At 44.4% G+C, this 23,004-nt stretch overlaps 1 protein-coding gene across 1 annotated transcript in view; it reads right to left on the bottom strand.

Annotated features, from left to right (window-relative positions):
• Positions 1–18,257, bottom strand: part of trappc10 (trafficking protein particle complex subunit 10) — an 89,179-nt gene extending 70,922 nt beyond the window's left edge. The window contains exon 1 of the mRNA XM_041211934.1: positions 18,098–18,257. Within this exon, the coding sequence (XP_041067868.1) occupies positions 18,098–18,257 (160 nt within the window). The remainder of the gene's footprint in view (positions 1–18,097) is intronic.
• Positions 18,258–23,004: the final 4,747 nt, after the last annotated feature.

Genomic DNA, 23,004 nt, shown 5'->3' with positions numbered 1-23,004 from the left:
CCTACCCCCACTGCCCCCATCTACCCCCACTGCCCCCACCTACCCCCACTGCCCCCACCTACCCCCACTGCCCCCACTACCCCCCACCTACCCCCACTGCCCCCACTGCCCCCATCTACCCCCACTGCCCCCACTGCCCCCACCTACCCCCACTGCCCCCATCTACCCCCACTGCCCCCACCTACCCCCACTGCCCCCACCTACCCCCACTGCCCCCACTACCCCCACCTACCCCCACTGCCCCCACTGCCCCCATCTACCCCCACTGCCCCCACTGCCCCCACCTACCCCCACTGCCCCCACCTACCCCCACTGCCCCCACCTACCCCCTCGATGGGGGTAAATTTCTGCCCTATGTTGTGATTTGAAACCCCTTCAGCAAACCCCCTCTTGCCTCCTCCACTGGAAGGAGAACAGTGGCAGTAACTCCCGTCTGGCCACATAACTGGAAATCGCTAACCGCTGGAACCCGAGGATTGAACACCTTTCTTTCCGTTTTTTTTAAAGCAAAGTATTTCCTACATTTCTCAGTTTCAAATCATTTGCAAACTTCAAAACTGTGGCAAGTGGGGAGGGGGCGGGGCCTGAAGGGCCTGGGGGGTGGGGCCAGGGCCTGCGGTGGGGGGTGGGGCCCATGGGTGGGGGCGGGGCCTGGGCTGGGCGGGGTGGCGGGGGCCAGGGGTGGGGTCTGGAGGCGGGTCCTGGGGTGGGAGTGGGGCCTGGGGGCGGGGCTCAGGGCAGGGCGGGGCCAGGGGGCGGGGTCCACTCGCCAACGTGTAAAATGACACGGGATGATGTCGGGCGGAACTCCCGACGTTGCCCTGCGTCATTTCCATTTTTAGGTGGGTGGGGGTACAGCCGAATCAGCTGTGCACCCTCTGACCTGTCAACGGCCTATTGAGGCCATTTAAAAGCTAATTGAAGTGCCTAAAGGACCTGCCCGTCCAACCTTAAGGCTGGCGGGAGGCCGGGAGACCTGGCGGGAATTAGAAAAAGCATCAGACCTCATCCACAGGCAGGATGGGGTTTCATGACTGAATTAAAAAGTTAACATTTACTTTTACTTAAAGTTACGTCCAGGTCCCGACTCCTGTGACAGTGTCACATGTGGGGACATGGACGGTTCATAAAATTTTCCAAAGATTAATTTTTTTCCTTTGGGAACCAATCTCCCTGAGGCAGCACTTAGCCTCAGGGAAATCAGAAAGCTCTTCCGCATTGGACATTCACCCCCCCCACCCACCCTGCACAGTGAGCACTCAGCGTCTCCATGCAGACATCACGCTGGGCAGGTCTTAATTGGCCCGCCCACATAAAATAGCAGCACCCCCCCAACCAGGGGCGCAGATCAGAGGGCCACCCACCCACACCTGCACCCTCACTTCCCCCCCAACAGGGGGAAAATTTACCCCATGAGTCACCACCTATAATCAGTATCAGACAGAGAGGATAGCTCCTTTCCAATCGTTATATTCTGTATATGTACAGGAGTTGACACTGAGACACGTGAGGTGGTTAGTGCCAGATGCCAGTGAATGTTCCACTTTTAACCAGCTGGGTGAGATGTGCTTGGAAACTAATCATAATGCTGAGAGGCAGAAGTGAATTGTAGTCCGACAGCACTTAGTGTCACAGGCATCTGATGGACAGCTTTTATTCTGACTCTAATAAACAGCAGCAAACTGAATATAGCTGCTGATTATTGGAACAGAGTCACTGAAACACCAGAGACTGACAGCTGACATGAAAGGGAATCTAAAAGTATTCGAGAGGTAATAGTAAAAGGCTGGTACAGAGGGAGAGGCGGTGGTGTAATGGGGTAGTAGTGTAGTAATAGTAAAAGGTTGCTACAGAATGAGAGGCCGTGGTGTAGTAGTGTAGTAATAGTAAAAGGCTGGTACAGAGTAAGAGGCAGTGGTGTAGTAGTACATACACACACACTCATACACACACACACAAGACACATAAGACACACAAAAATATGGCAATTGAGGGTGGGATAAAACAGTTCAATAGCACCAATTCTGGAGTGTAGGATTTGATGGGTTGATTTTGATCGATGTCTTCCAAATTCCTTTCAGCTCTTGTTGATGATATGAGGTGGTCTTCCAGCACTTTCGGTATTTAGTTCACTTATTTAGAGCACCTGCCTTTCAATGTCTCTAACAGTGATTTTCCCCTTTGCCTCTTGACAGGTGTTTTCAGAGAGAGAGCAGGTTATAGAGAAATTAGGAGAAAAAGCCAGCTAGCTATTATTGTGGAACTACTGGAATCTTCCACACAGGAAAGAGAAGTCTTGTTCTGTTCAGGCTGGGGGCTAATCCGCTGCATTATCTTCACACAAAATCTTGTCACCTGGTCAGGAGCCAATTAAAACATTGTTGTCAGGCATCTTCTTTGGTCTAGGACTCCTCTCTAGCACCATCCTGTCTTTCATGGCACACTCTGTTCCAGGACAGCAACATTGTATGTATCTCACATCCTGTTCCAGTGGACATCGTGTTGTGCGGCACTCATGCCATGCTAAATGGGATAGATTTCCAACAGATCTAGCAACTCATCCATGAGCTGCCGTGGGCCATCAGCAGTAGCAGAATTGTACTCAAACACAATCTGCAACCTCATGGCCCGGCATATCCCCCACTCTACCATTACCGTCAAACCAAGGGATCAGCCCTGGTTCAATGAAGAGTGCAGGAGGGAATGCCAGGAGCAGCACCAGGCATACCTAAAAATGAGGTGTCAACCTGGTGAAGCTATAACACAGGGCTACTTGCGTGTCAAGCAGCATAAACAGCAAGCAATAGACAGAGCTAAGCGATTCCACAACCAACGGATCAGATCTAAGCTCTGCAGTCCTGCCACATCCAGTCGTGAATGGTGTTGGACAATTAAACAACTCACTGGAGGAGGAGGCTCCACAAATATCCCCATCCTCAATGATGGAGGAGCCCAGCACATCAGTGCAACAGATAAGGCTGAAGCATTTGCAACAGTCACCAGCCAGATGTGCTGAGTGGATAATCTATCTTGGCCTCCTCTGGAGGTCCCCAGCATCACAGATGCCAGTCTTCAGCCAATTCGATTCACTCCACATGATATCAAGAAAAGCTGAAGGCACTGGATACTGCAAAGGCTATGGGCCCTGACAATATTCCAGCAAAGGTACTGAAGACTTGTGCTCCAGAACTTGCCGGACCCCTAGCCAAACTGTTCCAGTACAGCTACAACACTGGCATCTACCGGCTATGTGGAAAATTGCCCAGGTACGTCCTGTACACAAATAGCAGGACAAATCCAACCTGGCCAATTACTGCCCCATCAGTCTACCCTCCATCATCAGTAAAGTAATGGAAGGGGTCATCAACAGTGCTATCAAGTAGCACTTGCTTAGCAATAACCTGCTCACCGACACCCAGTTTGGGTTCCGCCAGGGCCACTCAGCTCCTGACCTCATTACAGCCTTGGTTCAAACGTGGACAAAAGAGCTGAACTGCCGAGGTGAGGTGAGGGTGACTGCCCTTGACATCAAGGCAGCATTTGACCGAGTGTGGCATCAAGGAGTCCTAGCAAAACTGGAGTCAATGGGAATCAGGGGAAAACTCTCTGTTGGTTGGATCATACCTAGCACAAAGGAAGATGGTTGTGGTTGTTGGAGGTCAATCATCTCAGCTCCAGGCCATCACTGCAGGAGTTCCTCAGGGTAGTGTCCTCGGCCCAACCATCTTCAGCTGCTTCATCAATGACCTTCCTTCCATCATAAGGTCAGAAGTGGGGATGTTCGCTGATGATTGCATAATGTTCAGCACCATTCGCAACTCCTCAGATACTGAAGCAGTCCATGTCCAAATGCAGCAAGTCCTGGACAATATTCAGGTTTGGGCTGACAAGTGACAAGTCACATTCACACCACACAAGTGTCAGGCAATGACCATCTCCAACAAAGGAGAATCTAACCATTGGCACTTGACATTCAATCGCATTACCATCACTGAATCCCCCACTATCAATATCCTGGGGTTTACCATTGATCAGAAACTGATCTGGACTAGCCAGATAAATACTGTGGCTGCAAGAGCAGGTCAGAGGCTGGGAATCCTGCAGTGAGTAACCCACCTTCTGACTCCCCAAAGACTGTCCACCATCTACAAGGCACAAGTCAGGAGTGTGATGGAATACTCCCCACTTGCCTGGATGAGTGCAGCTCCCACAACACTCAAGAAGCTTGACACCATCCAGGACAAAGCAGCCCCGCTTGATTGGCACCACATCCACAAACATTCACTCCCTCCACCATCATCACGCAGTAGCAGCGTGTGTACCATCTACAAGATGCACTGCAGTAACTCACCAAGGCTCCTTCGACAGCACCTTCCAAACCCACAACCACTACCATCTAGAAGGACAAGGGCAGCAGATAGATGGGAACACCACCACCTGGAAGTTCCCCTCCAAGTCACTCACCATCCTGCCTTGGAAATATATCGGCCGTTCCTTCACTGTCGCTGGGTCAAAATCCTGGAACTCCCTCCCTAACAGCACTGTGGGTGTACCTACACCACATGGACTGCAGCGGTTCAAGAAGGCAGCTCACCACCACCTTCTCAAGGGCAATTAGGGATGGGCAATAAATGCTGGCCCAACCAGTGACACCCAGGTCCTGTGAATGGATAAAAGAAAAGGGATGGGGAAGATTAGGGACTGAAAAGGGGATTGACACATGGAGACAGGGGCCATGGCTGAGGTATTAAATGAATACTTTACATCTGTCTTTATCGAGGAAGAAGATGCTACCCAGGCCATGGTGACTGAGGAGGTCGGTAAGGTACTGAATGGGCCAGAATTTGATGAAGAGGCAGTTTTAGATGGGCTGGAACACTATTAAAGTTGATGCACCATTGGGGTCAGGTGAGATGCATCCAAGAATACTGAGGGAATTGTGAGTGGAAATTGCAGAAGCATGGTCATAGTTTTCCAGTCTTCCTTAGACACAGGGGAAGTGACAGAGAACTGGAGAATTGCAAATATTACATTCCCTTATTCAAAAAAAGGGGGTAAGGATAAACCTAGCAACTACAGGCCAGTCAGTTTAACTTCAGTGGCGGAAAATCTTTTAGAAATGATAATCCAGGACAAAATTAACAATCGCTTGGAAAGTGTGGATTAATTAGGGAAAGCCAGCAAGGAGTTTTTAAGGGAAAATTGTGGTTAACTAACTTGCTAGGGCTTTACAATGAGCTAACAGTGAGGGTTGATGAGGGTAATATGGTTGATATGGTGTACATGGATTTCCAGAAGGCATTGGATAAATTGTCACACAACAGGTTGAACCCATGAAATCACAGAGACAGTGGCTGTATGGATAGATTTTGGCTGAGAGACAGGAAACAGTAGTGGTGAACGGTTATTTTCCAGACTGGAGGGATGTTTACAGAGAGGTTACTAGTGATTACTAGGATCACTGTTTCTCCTCATCTATATTAATGACCTAACCTTGGGTGTAGAGGGGACGATTTCAAAATTTATTGATGATACAAAACCTGGAAGTATTGTGAGCTGTGAGGAGGATAGTGCAGAACTTCAAAAGGACGTAGACAAGTTGGTGGAATGGACAGAAATGTATAGGGTGAAGCTCAATGCAGAGAAAAGTGAAGGGATTCATTTTGGTAGAAGAAAACATGGAGAGACAATACAAAATAAAGGGACAACTCTAATGGGGGTGCAGGAGCAGAGGGGCTGGAGATTGATGTACAAGAACCTTGAAGATGGCAGGAGAGGTTGAGAAGGTGGTTCAAAAGGACTATGGGTTCATGAAGAATAGAGGCATAGAGGAAAGGCAAAGGTGTTATGGTGAACCTTTATAAAACACGCGTTCAGCTTCAATTGGAGTATTGTATTCAGTCAAGCAGCACTTTAGGAAGGATGTGAAGGCATCAGCGAGACTGCAGAAAAGATTCATGAGAAAGGTTCCAGGGATGAGGAAGTTCAGGTATGAAGATAGATTGCAGAAGTTGGGACTGTTCTCCTTGTAGAAGAGAAGGTTGAGAGGAGATTTGATAGAGATGTTCAAAATCATGAAGGGTCTGGACAGAGTAGATAGGGAGAAACTGTTCCCACTCGTAAAAGGATCAAGAATGAGAGGCACAGATTTAAAGTAATTATTAGAAGAAACAACGATGATACAAGGAGAAACATTTTCACCCAGTGAGTGGTTAGGATCTGGAACGCACTGCCTGAGAGTGTGGTGGAGACAGGGTCAATCGAGTGGTTAGGATCTGGAATGCACTGTCTGAGATTGTGGTGGAGACAGGGTCAATCGAGTGGTTAGGATCTGGAATGCACTGTCTGAGATTGTGGTGGAGACAGGGTCAATCGAGTGGTTAGGATCTGGAATGCACTGTCTGAGATTGTGGTGGAGACAGGGTCAATCGAGTGGTTAGGATCTGGAATGCACTGTCTGAGATTGTGGTGGAGACAGGGTCAATCGAGTGGTTAGGATCTGGAATGCACTGTCTGAGAGTGTGGTGGAGACAGGGTCAATCGAGTGGTTAGGATCTGGAATGCACTGTCTGAGATTGTGGTGGAGACAGGGTCAATCGAGTGGTTAGGATCTGGAATGCACTGTCTGAGAGTGTGGGGGAGACAGGGTCAATCGAGTGGTTAGGATCTGGAATGCACTGTCTGAGAGTGTGGTGGAGACAGGGTCAATCGAGTGGTTAGGATCTGGAATGCACTGTCTGAGAGTGTGGTGGAGACAGGGTCAATCGAGTGGTTAGGATCTGGGATGTACTGTCTCGAAAAAGGAATGAAACCGGACAGACCACCCGGCATCGACTTAGGCACCGGAAATGACAAAGGCAAACTCAGCCCTGTCAACCCTGCAAAGTCCTCCTGACTGACATCTGGGGGCTGGTGCCAAAATTGGGAGAGCTGTCTCACAGACTAGTCAAGAAACAGCCTGACATAGTCATCCTCACTGAATCATACCTTACAGATAATGTCCCAGACTCCACCATCACCATCCCTGGGTATGTCCTGTCCCACCAGCAGGACAGACCCAGCAGAGGTGGAGGCACAGTGGTATACAGTCAGTAGTGAGTTGTCCTGGGAGTCCTCAACATTGACTCCAGACCCCATGAAGTCTCATGGCATCAGGTCAAACATGGGCAAGGAAACCTCCTGCTGATTACCACGTACCGCCCTCCCTCAGCTGATGAATCAGTGCTCCTCCATGTTGAACACCACTTGGAGGAAGCACTGAAGGTGGCAAGGGTGCAGAATGTACTCTGGGTGGGGGACTTCGATGTCCCTCACCAAGAGTGGCTCGGTAACACCACTACTGACCGAGCTGGCTGAATCCTAAAGGACATAGCTGCTAGACTGGGTCTGTAGCAGGTGGTGAGGGAACCAACAAGAGGGAAAAACATACTTGACCTTATCCTCACCAACCTGCCTGTTGCAGATGCATCTGTCCATGACAGTATCAGTAGGAGTGACCACCACACAGTCATTGTGGAGACAAAGTCCTGTCTTCACATTGAGGATACCTTCCATCATGTAGTGTGGCGCTACCACCGTGCTAAATGGGATAGATTTCAAACAGATCTAGCAACTCAAGACAGGGCATCCATGAGGTGCTGGGGGCCATCAGCAGCAGCAGAATTGTACTCAAACACAATCTGTAACCTCATGGCCCGGCATATCCCCCACTCCACCATTACCATCAAGCCAGGGGATCATCCCTGGTTCAATGAAGAGTGCAGGAGGGCATGTCAGGAGCTGTACCAGGCATACCTAAAAATGAGGTGTCAACCTGGTGAAGCTATAACACAGGACTACTTGCGTACCAAACAGCATAAGCAGCAAGTGATAGACAGAGCTAAGCAATCCCACAACCAACGGATCAGATCTAAGCTCTGCAGTCCTGCCACATCCAGTCGTGAATGGTGGTGGATAATTAAACAACTCACTGGAGGAGGAGGCTCCACAAATATCCCCATCCTCAATGATGGGGGAGCCCAGCACATCAGTGCAACAGATAAGGCTGAAACATTCACAACAATCTTCAGCCAGAAGTGCTGAGTGGATGCTCCTCCTCCGGAGGTCCCCAGCATCACAGATGCCAGTCTTCAGCCAATTCAGTTCACTCCACGTGATATCAAGAAACGGCTGAAGGCACTGGATACTGCAAAGGCTATGGGCCCTGACAATATTCCAGCCATAGTACTGAAGACTTGTGCTCCAGACTTTTTGCGCCCCTAGCCAAGCTGTTCCAGTACAGCTCCAACACTGGCATCTACCCAGCTATGTGGAAAATTGCCCAGGTACGTATGGAGAACGACAGACCTGTTAGTTTGACATCAGTCATAGGGAAAATGTTATAATCTATTATAAAGGATCTGATAACTGGTCACTTGGGAAATAATGACATAATTAAGCAGAGTCAATATGGATTTATCAAAGGGAAATCATATTTGACAAACCTATTGGGTTTTTTTCGGAATGTTACTGGTAGTATAGATAAAGGAGAACCAGCGGACATGGGGTATTTGGATTTTCAGAAGGCTTTTAAGGCCAAAACGTTAGTAAATAAAATTAGAGCACATGGGATTGGGGGTAATATACTGCTATGAAATGAGAATTGGTTAACAGGCAGAAAACAGAGTAGGAATAAACAGGTCATTCTCAGGATGGCAGGCTGTGACTCATGGGATACCACAAGGATGGCAAGCTGTTACTTGTGGGATACCACAAGGATCAGTGACAAAAACAAAAATACCTGGAAAAACTCAGCATCTGCGGAGAGGAATACAATTGACGTTTCGACTCCGTATTACTCTTCATCAGAACTAAGGACATATAGAACTGAGGTGAAATATAAGCAGGTTGAGGGCGGTGGGACAGGTAGAGCTGGATAAAGGGCCAGTGATAGGTGGAGGCAAAGAAGAGATTGCCAAAGATGTCATAGAGAAAAGGATAAAGGGGTGTTAACGGTGGTGATATTATCAAAGGATGTGCTAATGGTGACATTAAGGGTAGCAGCAGGACAAGCTAGGGGCAGATGGCCCTAGTGGGTGTGGGGTGGGGGGAAGGGATTGAAATGGGCTAAAAGATGGTGATAAAACGATAGATCAAAATAAATTTAAAAATAGGTGGGAAAAGAAAAATATATTTTTTTTTAAATTATAAATTATTGGAAAAAGAGGGATCAGAAAAGGGGTGGGGATGGAGGAAAGAGTTCATCATCTGAAGTTGTTGAACTCAATATTCAGTCCGGAAGGCTGTAAAGTGCCTAGTCAGAAGATGAGGTGTTGTTCCTCCAGTTTGCATTGAGCTTCATTGGAACAATGCAGCAGGCCAAGGACGGACATGTGGGCATGAGAGCAGGGTGGTGTGTTGAAATGGTAATCCACAGGAAGGTCTGGGTCATGCTTGTGGACAGACCAAATGTGTTCCGCAAAGCAGTCACCCAGTCTGCGTTTAGTCTCTCCAATGTAGAGGAAACCGCATTGGGAGCAGCGAATGCAGTAGACTAAATTGAGGGAAGTGCAAGTGAAATGCTGCTTCACTTGAAAGGAATGTTTGGGCCCTTGGACGGTGAGGAGAGAGGAAGTGAAGGGTCAGGTGTTGCACCTTCTGTGGTTGCATGGGAAGGTGCTGTGGGAGGGGGCTGAGGTGTAAGGGGTGATGGAGGAGTGGACCAAGGTGTCCCAGAGGGAACAATCCCTGGGGAATGCCACCGGGGGTGAGGGGGTGGGGGGGGGGGGGGGTGTTGGTGGTGGTGGGTGGGGGGTGAAGGGAAGATGTGTTTGGTGGTGGCATCATGCTGGAGTTGGCAGAAATGGTGGAGGATGATCCTTTGAATGCGGAGGCTGGTGGGGTGATAAGTGAGGTCAAGGGGGACCCTATCATGATTCTGGGAGGGAGGAGAAGGCGTGAGGACAGATGTGCAGGAGATGGGCCAGACACGGTTGAGGGCCCTGTCAACCACCGTGGGTGGAAAACCTCGGTTGAGGAAGAAGGAGGACATGTCAGAGGAACTGTTTTTGAAGGTAGCATCATCAGAACAGATGCTACGGAGGCGAAGGAACTGAGACAATGGGATGGAGTCTTTACAGCAAGTGGGGTGTGAGGAGCTGTAGTCGAGGTAGCTGTGGGAGTTGGTGGGCTTGTAATGAATGTTCGTGGACAGAAATTGATTAAGAGAGATCAAGGAAGGGAAGTGTCAGTGATGGACCATGTGAAAATGATGGAGGGGTGGAAATTGGAAGCAAAATTAATAAATTTTTCCAAGTCCCAATGAGAGCATGAAGCAGTACCAAAGTAATCATCGATGTACCGGAGAAAGAGTTGGGGGAGGGGGCCGGAGTAGGACTGGAACAAGGAATGTTCCAGATACCCCATAAAGAGACAGGCATAGCTGGGGCCCATGAGGGTATCCATAGCCACACTTTTTATTTGGAGGAAGTGAGAGGAGTTAAAGGAGAAATTGTTCAGCGTGAGAACAAGTTCAGCCAGACGGAGGAGAGTAGTGGTGGATGGGGATTGCTCGTGCCTCTGTTCAAGGAAGAAGCAGAGAGTCATCAGACCATCCCGGTGGGGGATGGAGGTGTAGAGGGATTGGACGTCCATGGTGAAGAGGAAGCGATTGGGGCCAGGGAACTGGAAATTGTTGATATGAAGTAGGGCATCAGAGGAATCGTGGATGTAGGTGGGAAGAGACTGGACAAGGGGAGAGAGAATGGAGTCAAGATAGCAAGAAATGAGTTCCGTGGGGCAGGAACAGGCTGATCAGTGCTTGGGCCCCAGCTGTGCACAATCTATTGTTACGACTGGAATGGGAGGAGTATGCAGTTGATCTTGCCCCACTGCTCCACAAGTTGCAGCATTAGTGTAAAAGTTTAACTCTCTCACCAAAATGGTCAATTACAACCTTTGCTACTGTTAGACTGAGGATAAAAGAGAACTTAACCAGGCTTCTTTCAATGAACTCAGAATTACTGATTATTATAAAATGAAACTTTTTTAAAACAAGTTCAAGAACAGATTAACACAAAATTGTACTTTGGAAATATAACTATCTATGCCTTGTAAAATTCCTCAGCACACACACACACAATCAAACAAAGGGCAAATAGGGTCTCTGCAGAGATGGGCTGTAGAAGGAAAACCTTTATAAAAAGGTTAAAGTTCGCAGGGTTTTGACGATCTGGTGCTCTCTTGTGTGAGGGTGGGTCGCTAGTCCCAGTAGATGTCAGGAGGTTCTCATCAATGGAGTTTCAGCATAGAGGAAAATAGAGCCAGATCAATCCTTCTCATCTCAGCCTCTCAGGTTCCCAAATAGAGACATGTTCCCCTGAGATGAGGATTCCTAACTGAATACTGATAACCACTCTGTATTTCAAGCAAGGCAAGGAGAGAGTGAGCTAGGCAGCTTTCTCCCATCTCCATTCATTTCCAACTGAATTCAAAATGACAAGTTCAAAACATAAAGCTCCTCTGTCGGGTGATTTCCAGTAAATCACCAGGTCTTGGCCTTTACAACAGTTTTTCTTTCTATCAATTAAAATGATTGCAGTTCAAATAGACAAATATCTCTCCCCCACAATTGGCATGCTGATTAGATAGCTGACATCATGTGATTTCTTGGGAAAGGCAATGCTTGCTCCAGCCTAAAATGAACTTATGACCTTTTTTTAAAACTGTATCCAGGTCAGCTCTCAAGTGCCCAAATAATGCAATGTTCTTCCAAATTTAAAAAAGATATATAGTTTTTGTAGATATGATTCTCACAATATATCAATGATTTGGAAGTGGGGACCAAATGTAATATTTCCAAATCTGCTGGTAACACAGAACCAGGTGGCACTGTAAGTTGTGAGAAGGATGCAAGGCAGCTTCAGGAGAATTTGGACGGGCCAAGTGAATGGACATGAACATGGCAGATGGAATATAATGTGGAAAAATGTGAAGTCATCCACTTTGGTAGAAAAAACCCCAGAAATGTAGAGGTGAGAGTTGGGAAGTGTTGATGTCCAAAGGGAGCTGGTTGTCCTTGTTCACGAGTTGCTAAAAGCTAGTATGCTGGTTCGGCAAGCAATTAGAAAGGCAAATTGTATTGTTACACCTGCAGCTGATGTTAATGCTGAGCAAGCCAGTTCTCAGATAGCTGAGCATAATTTTTTTTTTTCAGTACTGTAGAAACGAGGACAAAAAGTTACAGAACACAAAAATACAGGACTCCAGTGTTAGCTTTTAAAAATTTGAAGAATTAAAGTGTTTATTAAAAGAAAAGGAAAAAAAATTAAACATATAAGATAAAAGATGTGGAAAGAAATTTTACAAAATAACCCCCAAGATACCTTATCAAAGATACACAATAGAAATATTTTTTGGCAACAGCCCTTATAGATTCTTAACCATGAAATCCAGGAAATATTACCAAACCGAGAAATTGCTTCAACATGAAACTTTTATAATATTATTGTGGTTTATTGTAAAGTAGGTTTATGAGTGAGAGTATGTATGGTTCTGTGTGATTTAATTGTATTGGAGTCAGATAGACTGCAAGGTTGAAATTATCAAAGGAAGTTAGGGGTAAAAAGCATTTGAAATGCTAATGCATAAACATGGATGAGGGCAACATGTAGGGTATGAAGGAAATTTGCATTTTGAGATAAGTGAAGGGGTTTTTAAGGCTTCAAAGTGATGATAGGATGTTTACAACTAACAAGATAAGCAAGGCCAAGTAGTATGTTTATTTTTCCCAAAGGTACTGACCATATTGGCAACATGACAGATTTTTATATTATGGGAAAAGTAAATTTCCAAAGACATATAGAACGATGGAATTTACAGATTAAAGAGAGTGAAAAATACATAAAGAAGGATGGAAGGGTACATTGCAAAGCCATGTAAGATCCAGAGGACTGTGTAAAACAGCCTTGGGAAAAAAGCCTCCAGCTACTTTTGCAGAAGTCTGCTGTGTGCTGTAACAAAAGTTGGAGAAATGCCTTTGGAATTCCTTTGTCGACTGGGTGCTATGGTAAACTTGCTGGATTGCCTATTTAAATTTAAAACTTATTTTGGACTGTTGCCTTAAAGAGGGTGCATAGTTGGGAGTCAGGTTAATTAGGGATTTTGGGTTTTGTTATAGTATTAAGCAATTGTAATCTTATGTGTGTGCTTGAAATCTTTTCTTTTGTTAATACATGTTTTAATTTAATTTTTTAACTCTCTAAAGGTGTTAGTGGACTCATTACTTCGGAATTCAGTGCACAACTCTTCTCGTAATAAATGAAAATTGCAAAACCATCGTGATAGTGTGACCAAGTTTCCCTTGTGGATTTGATCTGTCTGGCACATATCACCTGTCACATCATAACAGCTTTCACTTTAAACAGAAATATAATTCATGACTTCCTAGGCTGAATCCATACTGATGTGGGTTTTCCAAAGGGAGATTTAAAACAAACGGTTTCTCAAGACAAATGTTCTCTTGGCCCAAAACTGAGTTGCTTTCTACAATTAAAAGATTTTCACAGTTTTTCAGCACATTCCAAAACACCGGAGTTGGCTTCAGTGGGACTCTCCCCAGAGCAACTACAACTGAAACCCTGTTTTCATAAATATCTGTTCGCCCCTTTCATCTTAGTTCTCCATTGTCTTCAAATGTCTCTTTGAAAACTCATGTTCTCAAATATCAAAGCCTTTCATGTTCCTATTTTACCTCTACTTTGAGTCAATAAAATTTAAAACACCTGCCCCTGTTTACTCATGAATCTCCTATATGCAAATGATAATATTCTTTTTAACGTTTGAGACTCCTTTGAAATGCAACAGCTACAAATCAATTTTAAACCTTGTCCCCAAATGCTAATTTCAGATGTACTCTGTTTCTTTGCAAATTAACACCCACCATAAGGCCCCAATAAAAAAATGCAAGAAGGTAACCTCTTTAGTCTTTCATCCCTTAGAATCTACAGGCAATCTGACTCCAACAACATCACCTTTGATTAAAGCAAAATACTGCAGATGCTGAAAATCTGAAACAAAAACAAAAATTTCTGGAAAAACTCAGCAGGTCTGGCAGCATTTGTGGAGAGGAAGACAGAGTTAACGTTTCGAGTCCATATGGCTCTTCATCAGAACTAATTGTTGTTTTTGTTTCACCTTTCAGTAACCCTGGACACACACAGACACAGCTTACTGTTATGATATGGCAGCTGATATGTGCCAGGTGGACCAAATTCACAAGGGAAATTTGGCCACGCTGTCACAACAGTTTTGCAATTTTTATTTATTATGAGATGTGTGCACTGAATTCAGAAGTAATGAGTCCACCTTTAGAGATTTCAAAAGTTAAATTAAAATATTTATTAACAAAAGAAAAGATTTCAAGCACATAGATGAGACTACAATTACTCACTACTATGACAAATTCTAAAATTCCTAATTAACCTGACTCCCAATTACACACCCCCTTTAAGGCAATAGTCCAAAATGGGCTTTAAATTTAAAAAGCAAGCCAGCAAGTCACCACAGTGCCTACTTGACAGTGGAATTCCCAAAGGTTTTTCTCCAACTTTAGTTACTGGACACTGCAGGCTTATGAGGCTTCTGGAAGTCTGTTTCATATACTCCTATTCGATCTTACATGGTCTCCCAACATAGCTTTTCATTCTCCTTTATATATGTTTCTCTTTCTTTAATCTGTAAAATCCATTGTTCCAAATGTCTTTGGAAATGTGCTTTTCCTATAATATAAAAACTTTCATGTTGCCAATATTGTCAGTAACCTTTAGGAGAAATAAACACACTGCTTGGCCTTGCTTATCTGGCTAATTGTAAACATCTGAACATCCCTTTGAAATCCAAACAACTCTTTCACTTACCTAAAAATGCAAATTCTCTTTCCACCTTACATGCTAAGACAGCATCCATGTTTACTCATTAGCATGTCAAGTACATTTCTACACCTAGCTTCTTTTGATAATTTCAAACTTGCAGTCTACCTGACTCCAAATGTAATTAAAACACAAAGAATCATCTACACTCACCCATAAATCTCCTTTATAATAAACCAGAATATTATGAAAACTATCATACTTTCTTAACATTACACTTACCCAAACAGAATATACACATAGACACAGAAATATAAAAATATACACATATCATTACAATATGTTGACTTTGGTCACAAGGGGATTTGAGTCCAGGAGTAAAGAGTTCTTGCTGCAATTGTACAGAGCCTTGGTGAGACGGCACCTGGAGTTTTGTGTACAGTTTTGGTCTCCTTATCTAAGGAAGGATATACTTGCCATAGAGAGAGTGCAACAGAAGTTCACCAGATTAATCCCTGGGATGGCGGGTTAGTCTTATGAGGAGAGATCGAGGAAGTTGGGCCTATATTCTCAAGAGTTTAGAGGAATGAGAGATGATCTCATTGAAACTTACTAAATTCTTACAGGGTGTGACAGGGTAGATGTGGATAGGATGTTTTCCCTGGCTGATGAGTCTAGAACCAGGGGACACAGTCTCAGAATAAGGGACAGGCCATTTAAGACTGAGATCAAGAGGAATTTCTTCACTCAAAGGGCAGTGAATCTTTAGAATTCTCTATCCCGGCGGACTGTGGAAGCTCAATCATTATGTTCAAAACAGAAATCAATATTTTTCTGGGCACTCATGCCATTTTTCCCACTATCCCCATATCCCTTGATGTCATAAGAGGTAAATCATCAGCCATGATCTGTTTGAATTGCAGAGCTGGCTTGATGGACCAAATGGCCTACTCTTTCTCCCATGTAAAAGGAATAGTGACTCCAAAGATCAGAATCAGATTTCAAGGTTCAGAGGGATCATGATCCAATCCCCCCCATCTGATCTTGGTTGAAACAATCTTGTGGTGTGATCCATGTGGTGTGAACTGTAATTCTTATGTAAGGATGAGATTGACGATGAACCCAACATGGAATCCTAACATCCAGTGGAGGCCTCGTCCATTATATCAATCAGGGATAGGTTCAAACACAAGTTCCAGGAGTGAAAAACAAGGCCACATCTTCATCATGACACATGACTTTATCAGTGTTCTTGTCTTGAAATAATTACTTGGATAAAAATAATTTGCTACCTCAGTCAGAGATGTGATGTCCTTGGGAGGGGTGGGTGGGGGTGTGGTTCGTGTATAAGAAGTTGCAGGGTAGGGTACTGCCCTCCGTAACCAAGAATCCAAATATCCCCAGAAACATGGTTATTCCAAAGATGCCAATCAAGTTCACAGCCTCAATTTGTCTACATCAACTACGTTTCAACAGTGATTATCCTGTAAAATATTATTCTTGTTTGGGCTCCAAAAGACTACACCTTTGATGAGGTAATGAAGCAGACAGAGGCAGTCACAAAAAGGTTATGTATCTGAATTTCAAAAGGCCTTCGGTAAGGTACTACATGGTTGGTTCATGCCAACAGTCAGGGTCATATAGCTGAATAGGCAATTGACTATCTGTTAAATAGAAATCAGACAATAAGAGTGAAGGGTACTTATTCAGATTGGAGCAAGTTTGAAACTGATGATAATTGAATACAAAAGTAGGGAGATGATGTTTCAGTTATATAAGGCATTGGTGAGGCCACCTCTGGAGTACTGTGTAAAGCATTGGTCTCCTTATTTAAGGAAGAATGCAAATGTGTTAGAGGCAGTTCAGAGAAGGTTTACGGGACTAATACTAGGAATTGTTTTTACTCATTCACAGGATGTGGGTGTCGCTGGCTGGGCCAGCATTTATTCCCCATCCCTAATTGCCCCTTGAGAAGGTGGGGGTGAGCTGCCTTCTTGAGCCGCTGCAGTCCATGTGGTGTAGGTACACCCACAGTGCTGTTAGGGAGGGAGTTCCAGGATTTTGACCCAGCGACAGTGAAGGAACGGCGATATATTTCCAAGTCAGGATGGTGATGGAGGGAAACTTCCAGGTGGTGATGTTCCCATCTATCTGCTGCCCTTGTCCTTCTAGATGGTAGTGGTTGTGGGTTTGGAAGGTGTTGCCCAAGGAGCCTTAGTGAGGCTGATGGACTTCATCTTAGTCTTACAATCCCAGCTAATGTTACTACTGGACCAATAATGTCCGAGTGAAACCTGGCTTAATAGATCCTAGCTTTTAATTTTTTAGAAACCTTGAAGGTAAATTACTAAACAAATTCAATGGAGTCTTATGAAATTTTAACACAAAGAATAAAATATTTATTAAACAAGAAAAATTAACTATATTACACAAGACAAAAAGGTTGGAAAGGTCTCAATACAAACACAAGGAAATGATTCAAATATTCATGATTCCTTCACTCCAGTTATATCTTTACAGACACATACAAATATGGAAAGATAAAACAATTTACCATATCTATCTAATATTCAGGGTAAGTATTCAGTAAATGTGAACCAACTGTGGTCAGGCATACCAAACTCCAAATTAAATGACAGATGCAACCAAAGCAGATTCTGTGGGTTTCTCAATAACCACCCAGATGCTTGTCACACAGAGAGCCAACCGGTCTCACTGAAACTGTCTTTTTCACAAGGGTTTCCAATCTCTACAATTGAAGAGCTTGCCTTGGAATTCTCTCCAAACGTCACTCCCACTCGGACAGCTTCAACATGAATCCACCTCCAGGGTTTCAATCTCGTCTTCCAAGATTCCTTTCCCCTGGATCTCCAAGTACACTCACACTTCACTTGCTAAGCACATTCTCAGATCATCGGCCGTGCCAAGCAGAATACCACTGCTCCAAAAGGGTACCTTTACTCTTACAGCCCGCAACACAGGGTCACCAACCTTTGGCTACCCTCTCAGATCTTCTGGGCTTCTCTCAGACCTACTTTGCTTGAAGTCCGCTCCCTGCAGCTCTCTCTTTAACTTGGAGCCTTTCTCTCTGCTCTGGTCATTTATCTGGACTGAATGTGTTCAATCTCTGATCCCTGTTTTTGTGTCTGCCTGGTTTGGGACCTCTTCCTTGGTCTGGCAGCTTCTCTCTGTCCCCTCATATCCTGTTCCCTGGGGCACCCTCCCTCAAATGATGCTCCGCTTCAGGTCACCTGACCTCCGGTTTGTTTTCTTCTGCGCACTTATGGAGGGCTGTTTCCCAGCCTGAAGACGGTGAATTACACCAATTGTGCGTGTGCCATTCTCCAGTTGTAGCACATGCAGAGGCCCTGAGGCCTGCTGGGAACTGTAGTTCCTGAACTGCGGCTCCATTTTAAATCTAAGGTAAGTATCAGAGTTCATTCCACCAGAGCCCTAAAAATGGTTGCTGAGATATTGGTTGTAATTTTCCAAAATTCATTTGGTTCTGGAAAGGTCCCATCACATTAGAAAATAGCAAATGTTTCTCCTCTACTCAAGAAAGGAGGGAGAAAGCAGGAATATACAGGCCAGTTAGCTTAACATCTGTCATAGGGAAAATGCCAGAATCTATTATTAAGGAGGTCATAACAGGGCACTTAGAAAATTTGGATACAATTAAGCAGACCCAAAATGATTTTGTGAAAGGGAAATGCTGTTATTTGAGGAAGTAACAAACAACTTGGATAAAGGGGAACCTGTGAATGTGGTGTACTTGGATTTACAAAAGGCATTTGACAAGGTGTTACATCAAAGGTTACGACACAAAATAAGAGCTCATGGTGTACGGGGTGACATATTATCATGAGTACAGGATTGCTTGCTGAGCAGGAAGCAAAGAGTAGGCATAAATGGATCATTTTTGGGTTGGCAAGATATAACCAGTGGAGTGCCACAGGAATCAGTGCTTGGACCTCAACTATTTACAATCTAAATCAATGACATGGATGAAGGGGCTGAAGGTATGGTTGTTAAGTTTGCTGATGACACAAAGATAGATAGGAAAGTAAGTTGTAGGAGGACAAAGAGTTTGCAAAGGGATTTTGATAGGTTAAATGAGTGGACAAAAAATTGGCAGATGGAGAATGAGAGAAAATGTGAACTTATCCACGTTGGCAGGAAGAATAAAAAAGCAGCATATTTAAATGGAGAAAGATTGCAGAACTCTGGTACAGAGGGATCTGGGTGTCCTGGTAGATGAATCACAAAAAGTTAAGTGACTAGGACAGTAAATAGAATGTTGTCACTTATTACAAGGAGAATGGGTTTTAAAAGTAGGGAAGGTTTGCTAAGAGTTGTTGGTCTGTGGAATGCTGTTTCCCAGAGAGCAGTGGAGGCTGGATCATTGAATACTTTTAAGGCTGAGTTAGATAGATTTCTGATTGACAAGGAGTCGAAGGTTATGGGCAGAGGGGTAGACAGGAAAGTGGAGTTAAGGCCACAGTCTGATAATCTTATCAAATAGTGGAGCAGGTTCGATGGGCCAAATGACACACTCCTGCTCCTAATTCACATGTTCGTAGGTTTTTAAAACAATGAGTGCTTGAGCCAGCTAGATATGGAGAAAATTTTCCATCTTGTGGGAGAATCTGAGATTAGGGTGATAAACACAGGATAGTTGCAAATAAATCCAATAGGGAAATAAGGAGAAATTCCTCAGAGTGGTTAGAATGTGAAATTTGTTACCACAGGAAGCAAACAGCTTTGATGTTTTGAAAAGGAATCTCGAATACATGAGAGAAAAGGGAATAGAAAGAGATGCTGAAAGGCTGGGATAAGGGAGATGGGAGGGGAGGGGACTGGTGTGGCGTACAAAGCCCAGCACAGACTCTTTGGACTGAATAGCCTCTTTCTAGTGCTGTATATTCTACGTAAGCAATTCATTGGTTCTAAAGTGAAGCGCTGTGGGACATTGTGAAGTTGCGAGAGACTTTATAGAAGCACAAGGTATTTTTCTCTTCATTTTAGATGCCAGATGTGAAGCTCAAACACACACTTGAGGTTAAACATCATAGATTACAAGAAACAGGAATCAATATCTTAAATCATTTTATTTCACCATCCACAGACAAATTCTGGCAGTAATGCATCAAATCGGAATTATTCCTCATCTCTTTAAGGCAATGTAAAAGTCCTTTTTCCTGCAGTAAGTTAGCTTCAAAGAAGAATAGGTGGTTTTGTTACCTCCTGAGGAAGTCAATGCTGTTAACAATCAAATTACATCTGCATTTCAATATGCAGAAACCGGCTCCCTTTAAAAACACTCGGCACAAATAAAGGGGCTGGGACAGAAAGGAAGGAACTTGCACAGCTCCCAAATACGAGAATGGCAGGGGCACAAAATCGAAAGCATCTGTAAGTCAGTCTGCAAACAAAGTCGACAATAATGGGGAGCAGCACAGTCGGAACACACAGTTCTCCCCCACCCCCTCAGCCAGCCAGGTCATGGTAGTCATTTTCTGTTCCACTCTTTCTTCTCTGTTAGTTTTGTGCCAGTTTACAATAGCCTAAATTCCTCTGCTGTCTCCCTGACAGGCTATTTTCACTTTTCCAGCACATTAATATGACAATTTAGTTATTTGCATCCATGCCAAACTCTGAGACAATTCTAGTCCCACAGACACCTGCAGTCACCTCCGGCTTCACCTTTTCAGGGCAATATGAAAATCCCCATTCAGGCAAAGTGCTCCCCACCTAGTTCATATTTAAAATCATTTCCCAGTCAAGGAGGTTCTGTTGAGCCACTACAGCTGCTTTTACAGCACACACTCTCCACAAACATCCCTTTTACAGCACACTCTCTCCACAAACATCCCTTTTACAGCACACTCTCTCCACAAACATCCCTTTTACAGCACACACTCTCCACAAACATCCCTTTGCAACACTCACTGTCCACTGGCATAAACTGCTTCTCAGGCAGGTTTTGAGGGGGAGAGGGGACAGGAAGTGTTTTCACACCGTTAGGTTAGAATGTGGAATTCTCTTCCTCAAAGCTGAGCCAGATAGTCTTTTAAAAGCGATTTGAAATTTGAAGAGGATTGTTCAAGATGCAGGGAACTTAGCAGAGGAAAATATATTTAAAATTAGGAGTTATTTGTAGGCTCAACACTCAAAGGCTGTCACCAAAATCTCTCCTCCAATTTAACTTAAACAGCCCAACATTTATGATAATATTGCACCAAGATCATTTTCTTGCCTTTGTGTGAACACTATCTCAACCAACGTTACATAGATTCAGTTCGTGGGAATTTGAGTTCTAGCCCAACAACTCTCAGCAAAGATTTATCCCAGAGAGAATGATAGATTCTGAAGATGCATCAGCTGTGAAAAAACACACTGCACAAATCAGCAGAGATTAGTGTCAGTCAGAAGGTTGTCCAGATATTAAGAACCAGCGAAGAATGAGTAAAAAGATAATATAGAGGGAGAAAGCAGAGTATGAAAGAAAGTTAGCTAGAAATATAAAAACAGATAGTAAGAGTTTCTACAGGTATTTAAATAGGAAAAGTGTAAATAAAGCGAGTGTTGGTCGTCAAGAGAGATTCAGTCTGGGGAATTAATAGAAAACGAGGAAATGACAGAAGCGTTGAACAGGTGTGTGTGTGTCTGTCTTCACTGTAGAAGACTTGGAAAATTTTCCAGATACTTGAAACTCAAGAGGTGAATGGGAGGGGGAGAATCCGAAAACAGTCTCCATCACCAGGGAAGAGGTGGAGGGGAAACTATCAGACTGAAAGGCTGACAAGACCCCAGGAGCAGGATGGCCTGCATCCTAGGCTCTTAAAGGAAGTAGCTGCAGAGATAGTACAGACATTGGTTATAACCTTCCATAAGACGCAGGAGCAGAAGTAGGCCATTCGGCCCATCGAGTCTGCTTCACCATTCAACGAGATCATGGGTGATCTGATAATCCTCAACTCCACTTTCCTGCCTTTTCCCCATAACCCTCGACTCCCTTACTGATTAAAAATCTTTCTCAGCCTTGAATATATGTAATGACCCAGCCTCTACAGCCCTCTGTGATAAAGAATTCCACAGATTAACTACCCTCAGAGAAGAAATTCCTCCTCATCTCTGTCTTAAATGGGTGACCCCTTACTCAGATTATCCCTCTGGTCCTAGACTCTCCCACAAGGGGAAACAACCCCTCAGTATCTACCCTGTCAAGCCCCCTAAGAATCTTATATGTTTCAATAAGGTTGCCTCTCATTCTTCTGAACTCCAGTGAGTAGAGGACCAGCCTACTCAACCTCTCCTCATAAGAAAATCCCTCCATATCCGGAATCAACTTAGTGAACAAAATTCCTTAGATTCTAGAAGGGTCCTACCAGATTGGAAAATGCCAAATGTAACATTTGCAGGTACAGCAAGTGATTGGGAAGGGAAATGGAATGTTGGTGTTTATTGCAAGAGGAATGGAATATAAAAGGAGGGAAATTTTACTGCAGCTGTACAGGACCTGGGTGAGACCACATCTGGAGTCTGTGTGCAGTTTTGGTCTCCTTATTTGAAAAGAGATATAATTGTGTTAGAAACAGTTCAGAGAAGGTTCACTTGACTCACTCCTAGGTTGAAGTGGTTGTCTTAGGAGGAAAGGCTGAATGTGGAGTTTTAAAGAATGAGGAGTGATCTTATTGAAACATTTAAGATACTGAGGGGGTTTGATAGGGTTGATATTGGGAGAATGTTTCCTCTTGTGGGGGATACCAGAACTAGAGGACTAAGGTTAAGCATAAAATAGGTCTCTCTTTAAAGTCGGAGATGAGGAGAATTTTTTTTCTCTCAGAGGGTCATTACTCTGTGGAATTCTCTTCCCCAGAGAGCAGCAGAGGCTGGGTCATTGAATACATTCAAGGCTGAGTTAGACATATTTTGGATAGACAAGGGAGTCAAGGGTTATGGGGGGCATTAAGGTGAATTAAGTGGATGGGGACCACAATCAGACCAGCCATGATCTTATTGAACGGTGGAGAAGGTTCGAAGGGCTGAATGGCCTATTCCTGTCCGGAGTTTAACCACCTAGTGTTGTCTCCCCTGGGGCGCAACCCGCCCGCCCAGTGACATCTCCCCTGGGGCGTAACCCGCCCAGTGACGTCTC

Source organism: Carcharodon carcharias, chromosome 18, assembly GCF_017639515.1.
Source record: "Carcharodon carcharias isolate sCarCar2 chromosome 18, sCarCar2.pri, whole genome shotgun sequence".
Classification (NCBI taxonomy): Eukaryota; Metazoa; Chordata; class Chondrichthyes; order Lamniformes; family Lamnidae; genus Carcharodon; species Carcharodon carcharias.
This window is presented reverse-complemented; position numbering and strand designations above follow the sequence as displayed.